A 20,985-nucleotide genomic window follows, 5' to 3' on the forward strand; every position below is an offset into this window, starting at 1 on the left:
CTACAGTTCAATCATCAAATGTAATTTAGATTTCAAATCCAGACCAGAAATATGACTTGGACACAAAAGTTTAGAATCTGAGTACTGGATCATGATGTTAAGGCATGTTTTAGAATCAGTGAATTATGCACTTTTATTCCACTTGAAAATAGGTAAATATTTGAGCCTTTTATTATGTGACCAGAAAGAGGATGGGCTTATGAGCTGGTGAGAAATGAACAGCTATCTGGTCGTAATAACATGTTGTTCAACGCCCCTCAGACAATGCATTTTTCTTTGCTCATTGTAAGTATTGTTGTCAGCCGATCAGTGCCTCTAGAAAACTAACGTTTACTCAAGTTTATCCAATTACACCCTCCACTGTCAATTAATGTTAGTAATTTCTGTTTCAAGCAGCACGTTGATTAAAAAGGCTTAATTCAATTAGGGTTTCTTTGATAAGTCCGTTGATATGCAAGAAAACTATGTCACTTATGTTGCTATTTTAACTTTTATTAGTCAATTTTTGAAGACTTACATAATATTGCTTTCCAATGTAAGGCAATATAAGCGTGCGGTTGAATTCGTGTTTAGCATTCTTTCTAACTGTATACTGCTATGGATTTTTTTCCTTAAACCTTGAAATTAGCCTAAATTCGACTCGAGACTACATACCTATCTATCACAATAATTCCAATCATCATCATCATCATCTTATGCACTCATTCCTATTAAATATTAAAAGAGTCCCGCCAGACTCGTAACGAAGCAAGCAGATTTCAAACTCTCTACTCCAGCTTTCTATCTACTGCGGCTGAACGTTTCTTCTCGTACGACTTCCGGTAGAAATCTCTAAACAAATATATCAAAACGAAAATATTCGGAATGTACATGGCTAGGAACGGTTTGCTCGTGTTGCACCCAGGCTGCAGTCCGGCGAAGTTGTTGACCGTAAGGAGACCAAACTGGATCTGAAATTGACTGATGTGTCAATGTTGTTTTTATTTAAATTTTGCTCAAATTACTTACCAACTGAATACTGGTTATATATCTTTTAACTTTCGAAGCTATTAGCTTGAAGATAGCTACATCATAGGCTGATATGAAGTAGTATGAGTACATAATTATGTGAACCACACTGTTGACTACGATGGAGAATGTAAGCATACTGCCTATAAAACGAAGTTATAGGTTAAACAAGGCTCAAACAAAGTTAGGAAAAATCACAAATTTCAGAACAACTTACCTCCAATGTACTTGCAGAAAATGTAGGCTATGAAAAAAGTACTGATGTGGTGGTACACGTGCAGGAACGAAACTTGGTTCTGTTTCTTCCGCAGCACAAAGATAATCGTCTCCAACAGCTCCAGAAATTTTATGAACAGAATATACCACGTCATTTCAACCATTTTAACGGCTTTAGGATCGTATGAATAGTCAGTTTCGTAGCACTTGTAGAAGTAATCGAACCACCATCCCGCTTGAAAGCACTGAAAAATAGTTTCCATTCAAAACTGAAATCACGCGTCATAAGTGTATCGACTTAATCCACTCACCATTGCGACCACGTACACGCAGTACACTACTTGGAACAGATTGTAGAACCCGAGGAAAGTTTTCATCTGGTACGGTTTCCTGTTTTCCATGAATTTAGGAACTATCCAGTACACAAGGCTGAGATATGTGAAAATGACCCCCAGCATCGGGAAGGGCGATCCGGCCAAGAACCAGTTAAGGGTTCTCTGATCTGAAAAAAAATAAACAGTCAATGAACTTTTCGGTTTAAATTATTGTATTTTTGTTGATCTTACCGGCATTTTCATAGAAGTAGTAGTTATACGCATCCATCGTTGCGAATTAACTGCAAAAGAAAAACAACACGTATTTAGCTTTTTTTTTGTAATTAGAGACTGTAACAATGTACTTGTTTGGTACAGTTATCGGATTGATTCTTTATGGTTAAAAGAATTTTTAACATCTTAAGAATTTTTTTTCGCATGAAAATGTGGAGGAAAACGGGCTACATGACTGAAACACTTCACAGTTTGATACGATTAGTAGGTATAGTCAAAGACACATCAATAACTTGATTTTCTTCCTAAACGGTGGCCATAAATTACTTGACAATTTTGTTGCGTGATTAGAAATCATTTCATGTTAAGCTTTGAGTGGCTGATTATTGAGATGCTTACATGTAAGCTTCTATTTGGATGGTACTTGTGGGTGAAATTTTTTTGAAACCGAACAATTCCAACTAGGAAACGAAACAAGAATAATTGAAATGCTCTATTTTACAACACTCTCTTGGAGAATTGCCTTTTCGCAAATTTTTGACAGAAGCAAAACTATCGGCAATTAAATATTACACTACATATTTGAAACAAATGGACTATTATCAAAAAATTTAAGAGATTTTATGAACAACCTGAATTCTGGTGAGCTTCTGTCGGTAGTGAAAATATTTTTATCAATTTTGTCAATTTTTTTCAGCAAGGAGCAGTTAATTTTGTTTGAGATCGAGTAGGCCTTGGTCGAGTGCGGTGGCGTTTGTTTTTTTTTCTGCGTACAATTTTGTCGTTTTTCTGTCTTTTTTGAGAGGAAGTTTTGATTTTTGAGACAAATCATCAATTTATGAATGTGATTAATTTTCTGTCAGCAAAAAATTTGTAGGTGGTTGGTGTTTGAGAAATAGTGCGTCTGTAGTGACGACCACTTTTGGAATCAGGTCACTTGAAAAGAAACTATCCCCTGAAATTCGAGTTCAAGCCCTCCGAAGCGGTCTTAAGTTTCCCAGAAAGGCGATGCAGATCTTCAGCTGATAATCCAACTTCCGTTTCATTATGCTTCAGTGAGCCCGTTCTTGTTTACTTATGATTTTTTCGTGAAAAATATTATTTCGTTAATGACTTATTACAATTATTAGATTTTGTCACTTCTTGGCCTTTTTCGTATGGATGCGTTTTCATTAAAAGGCTTAAAAATAACAAAATGTTTATCAGGCTTTTAATCAGGGACTATAAACGAATTCCTATTTTTCAATATTAAGGTGCAATAATAAGCTTCAATCTGTTTAATTTTCACGAGAATATTGTAACAAACAATGGATGATTTGTATGAATGTTCCCTTTTTTCCGGGCCATACTGAAGACATCTTCAAGAATAGTTCAACTTAGAATGTTCTTAGTTGTTATGATATTTTAATATTTGATATTTAAAAATATATATACATGTTGAAACTATTGTATTGTAATTTCGTTAATTTTAAAATTGCTAATGATCATGTCATGATCGATTAAAACTTCAACACGAACATCATGACTCTTGTTTTATCGAAGCTTGTTTTCATGCACTTAGGATACCTCTTTTTCCTCGAGGTCCGCATCTTAGTTCCTTTGAAGGTTGTCAACTGTCGTCAAGTTGTTTTTCCTAATTTGGAACATGCTCACCAACCTAGAACCAAGAAAGTGTCTCGCTCGATAAGCAAAATTGAACCAGCCACATAAGATCTCACTACTGATCGTTTTGTTTTTTTTATTTTGTTGAAAATTTAATAAATGATGAATTAAGTATCTGTTTTTGAAAAAAATGATTAATTTAAAAAAAATATCATCCAACACCCAGTCGTGGGTACACATTTCATCTCTCACTACATTTTAACCAGCAACTGTTAACTTAGCTTGGATTCTAAGTTTTTTGTTAAGTTAAGTTAGAGACCATTATGTTTATGAATCATAAATTATGATGGTTTGCGCTTGAAAAATTATAATGATGCTCTTACCAGAAATAAATAACCTACCACTTAGCTCAGCGCTAGAAAAACTATCGCGTAAGTTGATGAGAATTTAACTCGACTGCGAAAATCCTGGTGGCGTTGATGCACGGTATCAAAACAAACAACCCAGAATCAAATTAACTGATGGAAGAATCAAGGAGTCGCACGTGTTCCAAGATAAAAGCCTCTCAATGAATCATTTACTGTAACCTTAGTGTTAATCCAATGTTATGCTATATCAGTTCGTGGAACCAGTCAAATTGATTGATATGACTAAGCGAAACATATGCCTATTTTCCCGACTACGATTATCAATATTTGATATCATTCGATACGTTTGGTAATTTTCCAATGTACTTTTCTGTTTTTCTTACAGTCAAAGGAGAAAATGATGAAGGGAGTGCGTCGGGGATGCGTCCGATTGAAGGGAGCCGTTGTCGGAATCGACGATCAGGACGTAAACACATTTACCATCACGGTCGATCATAAAACGTTCCACTTTCAGGTAATTAATGGTGACCGACCACTGAATGAACGTCGAGTCTCATTTGATTCAATGAGCTCTTATAGTACCTTCTATAATCTGATTCCTACTAAATATTCCCCAATCAGGCGCGTGACGGAGACGAACGAGAGAGGTGGGTTCGGAGGTTAGAAGACACTATTCTCCGGCACGCAAATCGAAGTCGGGCGCTCTGGGAACAACAGTACAGCAGCACAGGAAGCACCAACAACTCACATGGGACACCCGGTTCCAGTGCCAGACGCGCCAACAACTTGGCACTGTTTGACAAGAAAGTAAGCGAAGCTGACGCCTATCTGCAGCTTATGATCGAACAGACAACGGTACGTTTGAAACAAATTTTATTTGAAAAAATATTTGTTTGAAACCAATTTTTTTTCTTTATTCACAGAAAATCGACAACAGAATACAATCACTTGGGGAAAGTGAGGAAGCACAACATTTGAAGCTCATCCACGACCATGCGAATGTAAGCTTCAATCAATCAAACATATGATAGATGAAGTAAAACAAAATGTTTATCTTTTTTTGCAGGCTATGCTAGACAACATAAAACATTCCATTGTTTTACTACAGATAACAAAGGTAAGTAACTGATCTGGAAAATATCTGGAATACTTCGCATATCTCACAAAAAGCACGTTAAAAAACATTAAAACTTGGGTGTCAGATTTTTTTTTTTTCTTTTTACATTAAGACTATCCTTCAAAATTATTTTTTTATGTTTCGTTATAAACTACTTTGCAGAATCTTTGAGTTGAATTTGTGTGTATTGATAGGACAACTTAGTTTCTAAAAATCGACCCAAAAGGTCAAAAAATTGGTGTGCAACTCGCTGTTGGACCAACGAGTTATCGGATTGATTATGGCACTAGAAAGCTATAAGATATAAATCGATCAATACTGATGTTATGAAATCGCTTGGTACATCTTTGTACCTGAAAATGATCACATTTTCATATGTGATGAAAGGAATTAGAGAAACATGAACTATCAAAGAACGAAAGAACATAAGCCGTAAATATCATGAAAATTTCGAAAAAGATACAACGGCTCACCGACAGGACTTGAACCTGCAATCTCCGCTTCGGTACAACGGCGCGTTAGCCAATTCTAACGTTCACCGTGGTGGAATTGGCTAACGCGCCGTTGTACCGAAGCGGAGATTGCAGGTTCAAGTCCTGTCGGTGAGCCGTTGTATCTTTTTCGAAATTTTCATGATATTTACGGCTTATGTTCTTTCGTTCTTTGATAGTTCATGTTTCTCTAATTCCTTTCATCACATATGAAAATGTATAAATCGATATTTAATGATGCAAATTGAGAAATCTATTTGTCAACAAATTATGCTAATGAGGCGTTTAACAATCATTTTTATGGCAACTAGGGCATGCATCCATCAATATAAGAATATGCACAGAACAAAGTCTTAAAATTATATAGGAATTAAATTGGTTCTGCGGATCATATACAAGATATCTCGTTTTTTCGCTTGTCGCAAGTGTGCTACTGTTAGAAGCTTAACTCAAATATTCTATATTTATTCATTAAACTATCATCGACAAAATTGAACACAACACTTGCCGTAACTCAAAGAAGCTAAAGTTGTAAAATTTAGTTCAATAATTTCTGAGATATAGAAAGCCGAGGTTTGGTGTTTCTCGGATTAGATTTCTATGCGGTCCGTAATGTGTAAATAATTTCTCGCTTTTAAGAGAACATCAATTAAGTCAAAGGGTCCAGTTTTTTATATTCAAATATACGTAGAGGATATTAGATGAACTTTAAAATTTTGTCAAAGGCTCTATGAAAAACATAGTGAAAACTTTAAGCAAAGAATGAGATTTTTTCGTAGTCTAGAATCACGCCAATGTTGTCTTTGATTCACAAAATTTAGAAGGTCAAAATTGAATAACAGATAGCTTTGGGTATCCTTATCCTCACAAACAGATAGAAAACTATCTGTTTGTTTTTTCGCGCTGCTAGGAAATAGGTCTACTTTGTGAGATTTCTGTAAGTCTTGTTTTTTGAGACATCTTTCACTGCAACATTCCAGTTTGTTTCATCTGACATTTTCGACGTTAACAAAAAACAATTAGATACAGTTATAAAATAATTTTCATGTTTCTAAATTGTGATTTCGAAAGGAGCTTCAACTCAAGTTGAGTTTATTTTTTAAAGTTTGCTTTTTTATAACGGATTTTACCTCAACTTTTTTCCGAATCAATCTCGTTTTGTGATTTTTCAATTGATTTACGAGTTGAGGCTCTCCACTGTAATCAACTTTAGCAAAATATCTTATCTACACAAAAACTGTGTCTTTTATTTTATTTTTATGAATTTCCAATGAAGTTCAACGTTCTTTTTGAAAACACTTTTTTTTTTCACGGGAATGCATGCTGCACCTTTCAATCGGAAGTGCAATATGGATGATAATATTCACACGAAGCAAACAAAACAAAAACACATCAACACGCTTGGCACTTGATTATAATTTTTGCCGCACGCGACATGTTACAAATGAAATGTAAATCGGATGCTTGCACACTTTCCGAAGTGAATGAAATAGTAGATAAACTGGAAAACACCAGATTTAATTAGTGCTACTTATCGCTGCAGACAGTTGAACTTGTCAATCGCGGCAGTTTTTATTGAAGGGCCTTAAAATCTTTTCTAAAAAAATCTATGTTTTCAACTAAATTGAAAATCAGCATTAGAATGAAAATTCTAAATCAGAAATAAATAATAATTCAAAATTAGAATTTAGAATCAGGGATATTTTTCCTTTAGTTCACCCATATTTGAAAATTCTATTCTTGAAGGCAAAATATGTTTTAGAATTTAAATTTTTTTAAATGAAAAGAATTTTTTTTCTTTATTATAGAGACTTTCAGCCTCGGGCTGGTTCGTCTCTTTTCTAATGAAAAGAAAAAATCTGAAATGTTATTCACTGTGGTGCAAAAATTAGGAAAGTTTTTTCATAAGAAACACTTTTTACCAATCCTGGATAAGTATTACCGGAATAAAATCATAAGATCCCAAGTAACCAAAAGTCGCATAGATACTTAATCTTGTACATTAAAAGTTCACATTTGGCTGAGTTAAAGGTTCTCGAGAGAAATGAAACAAAGTGCTTGAATTGGACTTCTGAATGAACATAAAAAGTCTATACAAATAGCATAAAACATTTTTGTGCGTTCCAAGTACCTTAAAAAATCCAAGATTCAATTTGGACTATCGTGCTTCGTTACGAACTTCTTACGAATTTTTTGGTTCCATAAAGAACTTCTTAAGAACTTTTTGGTTCCACGCAGAGCTTGTTACGAACCTTTTGGTTCTATGAAGAACTTCAAAAGAACTTCAATGCAATACATAACAGAAAATCAGAGATACCAATATACGAAAAACGAATTGACCCACATATAAATCAACTGTTTTGATCAAAATGGAAAGATGACATCAATTTTACTTATTATTTTAAATATAAATTTCACATTATTTTAAAATTTTGACAATATTTATATCTCATAAAATTTCACAATGTTGCTTAAAAATAAGGAATTATAAGGACAATAAATTTAAAAAAACTGAATGTGATTAATAATGATATCGCAATTCTTTGCTTGAATAAAAAGATGAAAATCTGAATTTTCAACAGAGGTTTTCATTCAGAAAAATTCTTATAAAACTTGACTATCAAATCGTCCACGTGTTTTAATAAATCAATTGATTTAGTTTTAATTTAAAGACCAAATAAAGCTACAATATTCGTACCAAATTTATTTTACATATTACACTCGTATGTAACAGCCTTATCTTTCTTGAGATTCAGCAATAGGGAAGAATACTAAAATATTATGGATACCATTCCTTGAGATCAGATTGTCAAGGTATAATAAAAGATTTATTTATTGACATGTTTGAAACTTTTCACATTTTATGCCTATGCCATCGAGTTTCTATTTCCAATATTTTGTTCTCTCTTCGACGGGAGCAGATCTCATGGCAGCATCAGCAACAGCGAACTCGGCTTTACCAACACCCGGAAGATCCACTAACCAAGGGCAGCTTTTCCTAGCAGAAGCATTAAAATCATCGCATTGATGGACAGGGACACTCTTGAAACCGATTGAATGTAATCAATTTTTTGTATTCAACACGAGAATTTCCACCAGGGACTGCCAAAAAATAATGAACTGAATACTATCCACATACTGGATGATAAATTTAGGGGATGTTTGTTCTTGGTTTCAACTTGGTTTTTGCTTTTTAAAGCCGCAACCTGAAAGAAATGTTTTACATAAAATATCAAAAATCACGGAAACAAATTTAAAACTTACGTAGCCCATGAATGATTGCCGATGCAGAATGAGTGAATGTACAAAATCTGTACGAAGGATTATTTCTTCTGAAGGGTGATAAAACTTCGTCTTTTCATACCTTCTGTTTATAATATTTTAAATGGATTGTTTACATGTTTATCCCGCCTACTTTTAAAGAATAACCCGTAGTTAACTTTAAAATAATGTTTTGAATACAACAACCTAGGCAACAGCTATGGTATAAAGGTAACGTGTTCAGTTCGTATTTAGCAGGATCAGGTTCAAATCTTATAGCAAGCAAATTTTTCAAGTAAGTATTACATTTTAAAAAAAAACCGAAGCAATATAAAGAAATACAAATTTGAGTGCCCTAGATTTGAGAGTGGAAAAAACTTGATCAAACATTTTTTCTATATTTTTTTTTTATTCAAAGCACTATCCCATGGCTGAGTAGCCTTCTATTCAGCTTTGAATATGGAACTTGAAAGTATCGATAAGAACTTAAATTTTAAGCTGTATAGAATGCTATACAGCCCTCAAACAAGGCTGAGTAAGCTTTTAAGAGCCTGTTTATGGAACTTTTGGTTACTTGGGATGACGCCGACCGTGCTCTATAGAATAGCGTTCAAGTCTTCTTAGCCAGATCATATCATGTCATGAGATCAGACGGTACTGTTTTGTTATAATAGGTGTTCATGGATCACAATAATCATAAACGCCAGAAGCCCAAAATATAATAATGGCTTTACACTAACTATTCATTTTGCATTGACTCATAACACAAGAATACTAATAGAGTTTTTGTTTATTAGCAGTGGCAACCTAGTGAGTATCTTTAAATCTTTTGAAACATTGACGTTTGTCGGTTGATGGACAGTTTGTTTTTTCTCGCGTTACGTTTCGGGCACATGACTTTCTTTAAAAAATGCTGCTCTAAAATGTAACCTTATAGTTTTTCACGTCTGACGATTAATGAAAAGAGGTGATGAATGTTATTTTATTCGAAAAAAGACTAGCTATTTCAATAAGTGGAGGATGAAAAACATAAAAAGCTTATTGATTTTCCTCCTTTTCTTTGCGGTTACTGGAAAGTTTTTTCTTCTAAGAATTCGTTTCAATATCTGAAACGATTGGAACCTTTTAATTATAAATCCAAGCTTGTTTAGTTGAAGAAAAGATAGTTCGGAGAGCATTCAAAATTAAGATAAATTATGTCATATGAATTAAGGTTACATTTTCAAATTCAGTTTTTTTTTTAATTTAATTAAACGACTATTTGTTTCAGTTCTTGAAAAATAGTTAAACAATTTTCTATGGCATAATTTGAAACGCAAATTCCTAATCAGTATTTTAAATCAAGTAGAAAATTATCTCTGCAGAGAGGAATCAGAGAACAACTTTAGTTTTCCAGGAAGTCTAAAAACAGATTTAAAATAACAACGAATTTCCTAGCTTTTTGGAAAAATATGTTTGAAAGTAGTTATTATCCTACTTAGTTCAAACAACATTTTTCAACATTGTAGCTGACAGTTGAAAATGACAATATTATCGAAAATAGCAAAAATACATTTGCAACACAGATATTTTATAAAAATATTGAAATAAATAAAAAAAAAAATTTATAAAAATAAATCGAATAAGTTAGAAACTTGTGAGCAGATAATTGTTTCAAAATTTAAGTTTTCAATAACTTATTCCTTTCATAATGTGATCATGATAATCATCAGATTTGAAAACAGTGTTAGAATTTGTTTTTTTATCAAATAGAAAAAAAACCAAAGACATCAAAAGTTTGTAGCTCTGGTAAAAGAAAAAAGATGATGCCTTTCAGAAAGATATTATAACTTGCTTATAGTTTGATTGATTGAAAATGTATTCTCTAAATGTATATTTTATTATAAAAAATTAGTTAACGAGTCTTAACATTAACATTAACGAGTCTTTTAATTTTTTTTCCCCAAAACCTTTTTTGGTTCAAGACAGTATAAACAGAAATTTCAGGAGAAATAATCTTCAGAAATTTCAATAGGAAACAAAGGCTGCTGAAGTATATGAAACATGTTGAAAGTACTCATTGTTGGTTATAATATATTTGCAACTAGTATGTTCTTCAAGAAAAATACAATGAAAAGCTTGTTTAAGTATCGTAAAGAATAAGATCAAACCATTATAATTTCGAAACTTAAATCTTCTGCAATTTGATGATCCACTTAAATCAATCAAAAATTGTTTCGGGTTTTAGTTAAAACTAAATTTGATTTTAGGCAGGGAGTTTATTATGCGAAAACTTGTAATGGTAACTCTTATGATATCTAATTAAATGTTATTTCTGTAGTTATTAAAAAGTCATCTGAACTGAAGAGTTTCAATACGAAATTACAGAAGCATAGGAGAATAGGATTTTAACACAAATTGCATAACACTAGTCAAAAGTGTTTCCTGATCATATCCTTTTACCCAATCCACAAAAAAATTGTTTTGCTAGGATGCAGAGGTGACCTCGGTCCTAAAGCGTGAATTATTATTCTTTCAATCCTTTTTCTATATTTTCCTTCTATCCATTGACTACTAGGACGTGGCCGGCGCCGTTATTGATGTGTAAAGAGAGAGCATAAGTTTTGTTCATTGTGGATGTGCTGTCAATCCCAGATACCATTCATTTGACCTCTTGACAAAATTGATGGCCTCGGTCAATCACGGAGTAGCAACCATTGGCGATGTGGAATTCGTTCTACTGAGCCACGCTTGCGATCATTGAATTTGAAATGCGTTTGTTTTTTTATCGGTTTTAAAAAATTATTTGAAGCTTGACGAAGCTTAAAAGGAACTTTTGATTTAGAATATTTTTCATGTTGCATTTCAGGTTCAATGATTTAAGGTGGATGTGAGTAGTCAATCAAGCTAAGCTAAGCTAAGCTAGATCATATCATGTCATGAGATCAAATCTCAGACACGGCATATATAGTTCTTTTTCTGTAGGCTGATGGTTTTAGCACTTGTGAGATGCTAGCCATATGATATCCTTGAAAGATGTACGGCTTGGAGTTAAGTAAATTAGATCAAGATCAAGATAAGAGTTTTACTGAGATCCTATATGTGTGTGATCTTTAAAAAAAACATAAAATTAAGATGAATATCAATCTTCCCGTAGTATTCAGAATAAGTATAAAAATTCAAAATTAGAAAAAAAAATAAATTTTTAGTCTAGATAAGAGAATTGGTATTTCCAGTAAGAACTCTGAAGTTTAAACCTATTTAAAAAAAACACAATTCAAAATTAACTTTCTATCAAACTATCCTTGTGGGTTTGCTACTAAAATATTGCATTACTTTTTATTGTTTGTAGCGTTAATAAAATCCTGTGATACAGCTCAGTTGGCAGAACACTTGCCTTCTGAGCGAATGTCCAATAGAGAGTGACACAAATCAGGCAACTTTTAAAAATCTCGCACATTGCATGCTGAAATTAGTCCGAAGTGTAGCACAAGGTTCCATGCTAAATTTGAGCCAGATCGCCACGAAAAGGGGTCTGGCAGCGACTTTTAAGTTTCAATTTATAACGAAAAGTTCAATAATTGCCATTAATAAATTTTGAAGCTTAACCATTTTTTTAACAAAACTCTAATCGAGATGCGGTTATTGGTGCCAAATCGTTGTGCGACCACTTCCTCTTGTCCGATCTGGCTCAAATTTGGCATTGGACTTTGTGCTAGGCCTCTAAGCTCAAGTTATTTCAGAAAAATGCCAACTATCACGCTCGCTCTGGGTTCTGAAAAATCAGGACATCCCATTAGTAGGAATTGTCTCTAAATTCCATACACATTTCGAAGTCTACCTTTCTTGTTGTCCAATTTTGTTCAAATTTAACATGTGAACTTTTTCTAAGTTAATGATCAATATAAGCCTTCAGCGCGTATGAAACTCGTCATTTTCCTTGAAGATTTCGCGCACATTTCTAATAAATCGCCATAAAAATCTGTCACACTATGCTGTCAAACTTCAAATCATCCGACGATGAGCAGTTCTGTAAATCTGTTTCAGGCCAAAGAATTATAGCATGTAGCCTACCTTACTGGCGCGAAGCATTCCATGCAACTTTCTTCCTAAGTTCTCAGTTCACCTTTGGCTCATTTGTCGGTCTCCTAAACGTTTAATCCACGTGTGTCAGCTAAGTCTAGCTTGATGGGCATAATTTCAACGCAATGGCAAAAGAATAACTCCTGCTTCAGAACATCAGCCTCGTGTTTCCTATGATATCTGTCTGCATTGTAAATCCAACTAAACCGTTTTTCAACTGTGATGCCCAAAATCTTGGCCTCATTTTGTAGGGCTGATTAAACTTTAATCTTCCAGAGCAAATGGGTTTCGAAACAGAAAGAGTGGCTCCTGATACATTTCTCTGGAGCCATTTCTTATCCTCATAGATTTCGCCCACTTTGATATCCCTACAGCTATCTTTTATTCATTTTGATAATACGAACAGAAGCTTTCACGAGAATATCTTCTGTGTATATCGGGATATTTATCCAGCCTTTTATTTGATTTTTTAAAGCACGAATTTTTTTACATTTGAAATTGAAGAATACGTTGTTTCTACAATTATAACTTTAAATTAATGTGAATTTTGTTAAACAATTTGGTATGTATTTACTTAGTTTTTCGCCTGTTTAGTTGTTTTAAAATTGCGGTATATATTCCAACAAAAGATCAATTGAAGAAATACAAGAAGTAGGAGCATTGTTTATTGACCCAAGCCTTAAAACCACAGCTTCATCAACACTTGACGAGACGTTTTATTCTATAATCTATATTAGGTCCAGGATTTTGGTACCAAATTTTCAAAAAAAAAATCCAGTTGTTTTTTAAATTCATTGGTAATCAAAATTCATTTGCCCTCCATGTTTTGAATTCTGCATCCTGTTTAGATTGCATTACCTTCATTTTTGGTAAAAAAAGTTGAGACACGAATAGGAAACAAATAATGAATAAATCTATTCAAATTCAGAACTCATGTATTACTTTTGTTTTTAATTCTAATCACATTGATTTCATATTCAACATTTCACATTCATTCTCAATTATAGATGCAAAATTAAGATCATGAGAAAAATTACATAAAACCATCTGCAAAATATTGTTTTATATTTCATTTTCGACATTCTGAGACAGAGTTCAGATACAAAAAAAATGCAGCTTCTTAATTGTGAAGTAGAGTTGAGAAATCAAAATCAGATTTATAATTCAAAATTAATTTGATTTTACTTTAGTTTGGTCCAAATTCCCTAGCTTTTGTTAGCTTTAAGAGAAAAATTTCAACAAAAATCAAGAAAAAACACCTGAATCATTTTTTGTTTCATCGAAACACATCAGCTGATGTTGAATCCAAAAATTTAAGGTTCAATTGAAAAAAATAGTTAGGTTTTAGTAATTGAGAGTGCTGATCCAGATTCCGCATTTGATAAACATTGAATAAAAATACGGATAAAAAATTCCGATTTGGAATACACAGAGTGCAGAGACATTTCCAAATACAGTATTCGAATTTTTGCAATAAGCAAATTTGGAAAAAAATGAATTTTCAATCAAGATATGCCATCTAGTTGGAGATCCCAAATGTAAAATTGCATTTGAAAATCAGGAGAGCCCCAGGAAGTGGAAAACCGTCGGTTCAGGTCTTAGTTGGGTACTTTTGTCTGTGGTTGAATTAAAGTTTGGAGTTTCAGAAATCTTCTACTGATTTTTTATTTTGTTTAAAAAAAATACTTTAACCTGATTCTACTTCGAACTTCATATTTGAAGCACGAATTGAGTAGAATAATTCAAAATGCAGAATTTAAATATTCGAGATTGTAAGAGAAGTTCTTAAAGAAATTTGAAATGTGTCTGTTCTCCTAAAAGATGTTTTATACGGTTTCGTTATGAAAACTTTTTTTTTTATTCTTTGTCTTTATTTAAACAACATAAAGTATTTGTTAAATATAATTCTAAATGTCTTAAAAGCAATACCACATTGTATGAAACATATCTATTAGGATAATTACCGATGATTTTGGTGCACGATACAAGCTTAAAAAATGTATATAAAAGGTACCTATGTCACCAAACAACACCACAGATAAGGGTAATGGACTTCTTTTGGACCAGATGATTATTTTGGCCTACCTTGCTCTTATGAATCAATTAATCATGAAAAATTTGAGAAAATATGGATAAAACTCGGGGTTTTTCTTTAAGATAAATTAAATTTTAGAAAGTGATGGAAAGTATTAAAGAAACATGAAAAGAGCTTAAGCCGTAAAAATCCTACCTGTAAGCCGTTGTATCTTTTTCGAAAAAAAATCATGGTAGGTATTTACGGCTTATGTTCTTTCTTTCTTTGATACCTCATGTTCCTCTAATACATTCCATCACCTTCGAAAATTTGATTATTTTCAGGTACAAAGATGTACCAAGACGAATTCATAACATTAGTATTACGATAAATTGCTTTAAAATTCAATTTTGTTTTTTGTTTTTTTCTCTGGGATTTTAACGAATCTCTTTATGAAAGAGATTTAAGCAAGGTGGTCTAAAATAATCATCTGCTACAAAATAAATCCGTTACCCTACTACTGGATTTGAATTTTGATTATGAATTCTAATTTCGAATTGTGATTCAGAATGCTGTTTTTTTTATTAGGCTGGAACAAATATAAAATTCTTCTTTTGTCACATCACCCCCCCCCCCCCCCCTCCCTTCGAAATTAATAAAAAAAATCCGAATGGGGAGAATAATTGAAGTTTGAAGTATTTTATGTAAATTTCGAAAAAAAAAAATTTCGAAAGATTACAATAAAAAATTGCGGAAGATGGGAGTTATTTCACCTTTTGTATTCTTGATTTTATTGAATTTTTCGTTAAGAAAAACTTGATTTATAAATGTTGTGCAATGAAATAGTATGCAGTAATTTTTTATTATCCCTTCTCGCGATGTTCCAACTCCCAGTGACAAAAGAAGGATTTGAGATTTGTTCCGGCCTTATTACCTGGTATAAATCATGTTCAACTTTCAACCAAGTGTATTTAATGGTCTCACATCAAATTGCATCGCTTTGCAAACGCTGTAGAAAATAACCCATTGGGTATTATTGCTTAAAAATTTGCATGAAGATAGCCGTAATTGTATAATTTACAATGTATTTTTCTTTATTTAGAAATTAGATAAAATAAGAGTGACTCGAAAAGCTGGTTCAAATTTATTTTATGCACTTTTTAGAAAAATACTCAGCTTTTCCAACGGGACTTTTGAAAACAATTATGCTGCAACTGTAAGTTTTGTAAATAAACGTTCCTACGTAGTTCTGAGAAGCAACAGAAGAAAGTTACTGGTCCGAATGGTTGTTTTCTTATTTGTTAGTAGGACCTGCACGCGAGAGAGTATAGTTTTAGGCGAAATCTCTATATATACTTCGCTGACGAAACTACGGAACGAATTCATGATCATATTTTATTATGTTAATAAGGCTGGAACAAATATCAATTTCTTCTTTCGTCACACCCCCCCCCCCCCTTCGAAATTTCCAAAATCCCGAAAGGGGGAATAAATAAAGTTTGAAATATTTTAGGTAAATTTCAAATAAAAATTCAAATATCCGAAAGATTACAAGATTAAATTTTAGAAGATGGAAATGCATTCACATTTTGTATTCTTGATTTTATTGAATTTTTCGATAAAAAATACATGATTTATAAGTTTTATGCAATAATATAGCATTCAATTTCGTCGTTGCATACAAGATTTCGTGCAATTTTACCAATTTATTTGTTTTTCGCATTATTTTTTATTGTCCCCCCCCCTCGCGAAGTTCCAACTCCGAGTGACAAAAGAAGGATTTGAAATTTGTTCCGGCCTACTAAAATAAGGCCAAAACAAATATAAAATTCTCCTTTTGTCAAACCGCAAAAAAACGGTTTACAGTTTTGGCCAGAGATGCCAATGTGCCTGATTTTTCAGGGATTGCCTGATTTTTTGAGGCTCTGCCTGACAACCTGATAGGCCATTGAATTTCCCTGATTTTTGAAAATATGCCTGATTTTGCCTGATTTTTGCGAATGTGATGAAAAATGGGTAGTAAGGAACTGGATTAGGCACCATTCCTGAAGTTTAAAAGGGAATATGTAGCTGAATGAAAGCAATCGAAAGATTCCCTTTAATTGTTATTTGAAAAAGGGAATCTGTCTATTGATTGAGTCAAGTAGGCTATTGAAGTGAGAAAATGTGGAGTGATGACCAAAAAAAAGGTCATCACTTTGAGCGAAATTTCCGTTACTTACGTTGCCTGATTTTGCCTGATTTTTAATTCATCAGTTCTCTGATTTTTGAAAAAAAAAATGTTGGCAACCCTGGTTTTGGCTCCATCTGCAAAACTATTGGAGCGATTTTCATTACAAATGCCATTTTGGAATCGCTTAACCCGTTCGAGACCGATTGCACACCGTGTGTGCAATGGAATTTTTATGCCTTTGTCAGAACAATCTTTCATTGAGAGTTTACTATTGCTCGGAAAAATAATATTCTTATACCAATAGAATCCGCAAATGTTAGGCAAAATGTATTGGAAAATTGTTTTGAAGAAAATCAAACGACATAAAAGTTATCTAAGAGTAAAGTACTATGAGTACGAACGTCGTGAAAAGGCCTCCGTCTCGAATGGGTTAATAGCTTTTATGTTGTTTTAAGGTTTGTATACTTTTGGTGGCATCGGAAAATTAAAGATAAGTAAATACAAAAAGGTCCGATAATGATGTAGGTTTTAAATAAAAACCCGATTTACGGTAAAAATTGCTCCTAAAACTCTCTGCAGCTAGATTTTTTCTCTCATTTGCATTTTTTTTTTGGTCAAACTAAGCTGAAAGGTGGTTTTCTGTACCATTTTGACCTATATTCCTTCCATTATTCAAAATATGCCCTGAAGTGATATGAAGCCGAAAAAGTTACTTTTATATCCAAGAACATAAATTCTCCCAACGCTCCGGAACTAAGACCCATTGAAAAATACTGTGCAATTTTGAAGCAGACTTTCAGTGAGCATCTCAAAGAGGTCAATTTCGAGGAATTAATTAATAAAAAGTGGTTTTCTGTATAGAAGAAGCTACTGTACACAATCTTTTATGTAGAATTGTACGATTTTACGAACACGGAATTTATACGAATATGGTATAATTACCACGACTTCACAAATAATTCGAAGTTTGTTGTTTGAATGTTTGAAAAGAATTGATTATCTACGTATTTTTACAGCATTTTTTTCTGTAATGCAACTCGATGTACAAATAATTTATTATTTTATTATCTTCCAAGCATTCGTTCATTTTTCTTGTAGTATCACTCCTAATCTTTCTCCTGGACTTATGTAAATTATGTGTCTAAGAACAGAATATTTTCGGCAATTCACCTAGAGCTTTGCTAATCGATAGAAGAAATAGGTGCAGCAAAAATAAAGAATTCTATCGTAGCATCCAAACATTCCAGAATTTCACTTTCCTCGACCTTGATTCGGAAGCTAAATAAAGCACTTACATGAGCGATCCGCCGATGGTTAGTTATCACTTTATAACACCTGCTTCTCTATCGCAGCCGTGGTAACTTCAGACTAAACGCTGCCTGCACTCTGTATGTCTGTCTATTTTCGTTCTATGGGTTAGCGACTTCTCCAGCCAAGGTTGGCGGTTATCGTAAACCAGATGTAAACCTTTCGGCGGACGCAATTAATGTAGCTACTTACTCGCAATGAGGCGCTCTGGTACTGGTACTGTGAGGAAAAAACAGAAACATTACTTTTTTCTAATTAAAACTCTCCTTGCTTGTGTTTTATCTATTTCGTGACATTGCATTTACTGAGAAAAACCGTATCTTTTTGGAAAATAATCCGGTTAAATGATTTTATTTCAAGAATTGCGAGCAACAGTATGTAAAACATTTATTTTTTGTCATTCTTGCAGCAGTAGTCAATTCTGAAGTAATATGTAGGTAATTAATTCTATGTAACTCACATCAGCCTGGCATAATCACAGCTTCAGTTGCGCACAACATTAATTAACTAAGTATCATTCCGTTAATGAGAGAAATGTTGCGCAGCGCCACAATGGCTTGACCATTCTTAGTTAATGCTTGGGTTGATGAAATGCACGTGAGTTTTGACCTGTTTCCGAGCGAGAATTTGCATCATTTCGTAGATTTTTTTTTTTTGAGAATTGTTTACACAGTTTACATAATCATTTATTTACACTGATAAAAATTTAGCGCCAAAGTGCTGGTGGGCGTAGAATGTTTAGGTTTAGATGGGATAAGCGAAACGCATAGTTAAATGGAAAGTTGAATTTGTTGAAATTCAAATGAAAGGCTATTTTGTTGAAATTGGAAGTATTGGCGAAAGTGATAGGCTCTTCCAGTTGGTACATATATCTATGAGGCCGGAAAAAATATAAAATTCTTCTTTTGTCACCCCCTCCGATTTTTCCGAAATCATCGAGAGGGGAATAAATAAAATTCAAGGTATTTAATGAAAAAAAAATTAAAAATCTTCCAAAAATTCAAACAGATGAAAGAACAAAAGTCAAACTGTAGAAGATGAGAATTGTATCATCTTTTAAATTCGGGATTTTAAAAAACGGCCTTGAATAACTAGATTTTTATTTACTTTGTGCAATTTTTATTGTATGCAAATTGTATGCAATTTCGATTATTTTTTATGTGTATTTTTCAACTCCAAATGACAAAAGAAGGATTAAAAATTGGCAAACTGGGCAAATTTACAAAAAAATGCAAGTTATCAATGCGTTCGACACAAGGGTCAAATAAAATATCGGACTTTTGATGCTAAATTATTCCCAGTAAATTTAAAGGATTTTTAGAGAACTTATGTAAGCTAAAAACGAAAGCATTTTTGAAAATTTTGTGAATTTGGCTTAGTCAGTAACGCTGTGGGTATACCTCAAATAAGAATACAAAACTTAATGTGTTGATGCTTTTGTGCATCTGGAAACAGCATGAATTGTAGTTCTTTTTTCACTTTATTTAATGGTAGATATACCAACCTCCGATTTTTCTTGAAACTGTTGTAAAATAGTTTGATCTAATCTACAATGTTTCAAATGTTTTCAGTCATCGCAAATTTTACAAAACTAGGATTTTTCTCTATTTAGGTATCGAACATTCTGGAACATACCTATAATTGAATCATCGAACGAGAATCCTATTGGCTTAACACATTGCGGACCAAATACGAGATATCTTGTTTTTTCGCTTGACGCGAATGAGTTTTGCTGAGAAGCATAACTCAAATGTGATACATTTTTTAAAGAAACGAAGTACATAGTTGTGTACAACTCTTTCGATTACTCAAAGATGCGAAATTAATAGAATTTGTTCCAGTTGTTTCTGAGATAGAGAATGTCTTCGCGGTCTTTAATGTGTTAAACAATCCATTTATCCAAAGGAAACTTTAAAATGCGATTGTAAACAGAGAACACTCCCATCGAAAATTATTTAACCTTGAGCCACATTTTCATTTTACTTATAAACAAATCAAGCGTCCTAACCGGGCATAAAATTTATTTTGATTTCATAAACACATTTGATGTTGGGGTCGCACGCAAAACCTTATCGAGCCGAATCAGGCTGCAAAAAAAAAGAACTAGGTAGAATTGGCCGTTCACTACTGCGGGACTGAATTCTTCCATACGGTTCTACCAACTTATGTTGCCGTACCCAATTCGTGGCATTGCAGATGGATGGCGTGGAAGAGAGAGAGAAAAAATGTGGGACCGTTTCGCGAGTCTCTTTACCTACCTATTGGCGAAGTACGAATTGATTTTTCCCTCAGCTGATCCGCGAGCTAATCGCAATGCAAATATGAATAATTGACCAGCAGCTGCTTTATTTGGGGCTCATGCTTTTGTTTCCACGTCTCTATTTGCAGAACACGGCCAACCCGATAAACGGTATCTTCACCGGACCGATAATCAGCAAATCCGGAGCGGAAACCGAACCAAGCGACACCGGTAAGTTGATCAGACTTTTCCAGACAAGAGAGCAAACACTTATGGATTTTTCCTTCTAACCTTTTCCTTGGCTTCGCTCGGTTTCTCTTCCGTTTGCTGCCACACTCAGATTTGGTGGCCGTCCCGACGCCGGCCCTAGCACAAACTGACGTCGAGTTGGGATCCGAATGCAGGGAAAACCGGCGACGCAGCAACATAGCACATTCCTCAATTAGTGGTAAGTTTGGATTTTTCTCTTTCGTTGCGAGGAATACTCCAAAATTTTCCCCCTCCAGTGTGTATGTGTGCGTGTCTTTGGTCGGAATCCACAGTGACGTCTTGTTTGTGCAAATTTTCCCAGAGATTTC

General features: G+C 33.5%; 2 protein-coding genes across 4 annotated transcripts in view; one reads left to right on the top strand and one right to left on the bottom strand.

Annotated features, from left to right (window-relative positions):
* LOC129758503 (oxysterol-binding protein-related protein 9) overlaps positions 1-20,985 on the top strand; it is a 154,329-nt gene that overhangs the window by 84,818 nt on the left and 48,526 nt on the right. Inside the window, exons 2-7 of the mRNA XM_055756009.1 lie at positions 4,128-4,256; positions 4,364-4,597; positions 4,666-4,743; positions 4,809-4,859; positions 20,557-20,638; positions 20,748-20,855. Of these exons, the coding sequence (XP_055611984.1) occupies positions 4,128-4,256; positions 4,364-4,597; positions 4,666-4,743; positions 4,809-4,859; positions 20,557-20,638; positions 20,748-20,855 (682 nt within the window). The remainder of the gene's footprint in view (positions 1-4,127; positions 4,257-4,363; positions 4,598-4,665; positions 4,744-4,808; positions 4,860-20,556; positions 20,639-20,747; positions 20,856-20,985) is intronic.
* Positions 457-20,798, bottom strand: LOC129758506 (elongation of very long chain fatty acids protein 7-like). 3 transcript variants are annotated; one of them, XM_055756013.1, is made up of 6 exons: positions 20,427-20,798; positions 1,791-1,840; positions 1,536-1,726; positions 1,226-1,469; positions 1,009-1,151; positions 457-950 (listed from the first exon to the last, which is right to left on the bottom strand). In XM_055756013.1, exons 2-6 carry the CDS (start codon positions 1,825-1,827, stop codon positions 768-770), a joined length of 798 nt encoding a protein of 265 aa, XP_055611988.1. In that variant the 5' UTR covers positions 1,828-1,840; positions 20,427-20,798; the 3' UTR covers positions 457-767. The 3 variants fall into 3 exon arrangements, with proteins under 3 accessions (XP_055611988.1, XP_055611990.1, XP_055611989.1); XM_055756015.1 differs by lacking the exon at positions 20,427-20,798 and adding an exon at positions 18,156-18,361; XM_055756014.1 differs by lacking the exon at positions 20,427-20,798 and adding an exon at positions 1,904-2,036.

This window comes from Uranotaenia lowii, chromosome 3 (genome assembly GCF_029784155.1).
Source record: "Uranotaenia lowii strain MFRU-FL chromosome 3, ASM2978415v1, whole genome shotgun sequence".
Lineage (NCBI taxonomy): Eukaryota > Metazoa > Arthropoda > Insecta > Diptera > Culicidae > Uranotaenia > Uranotaenia lowii.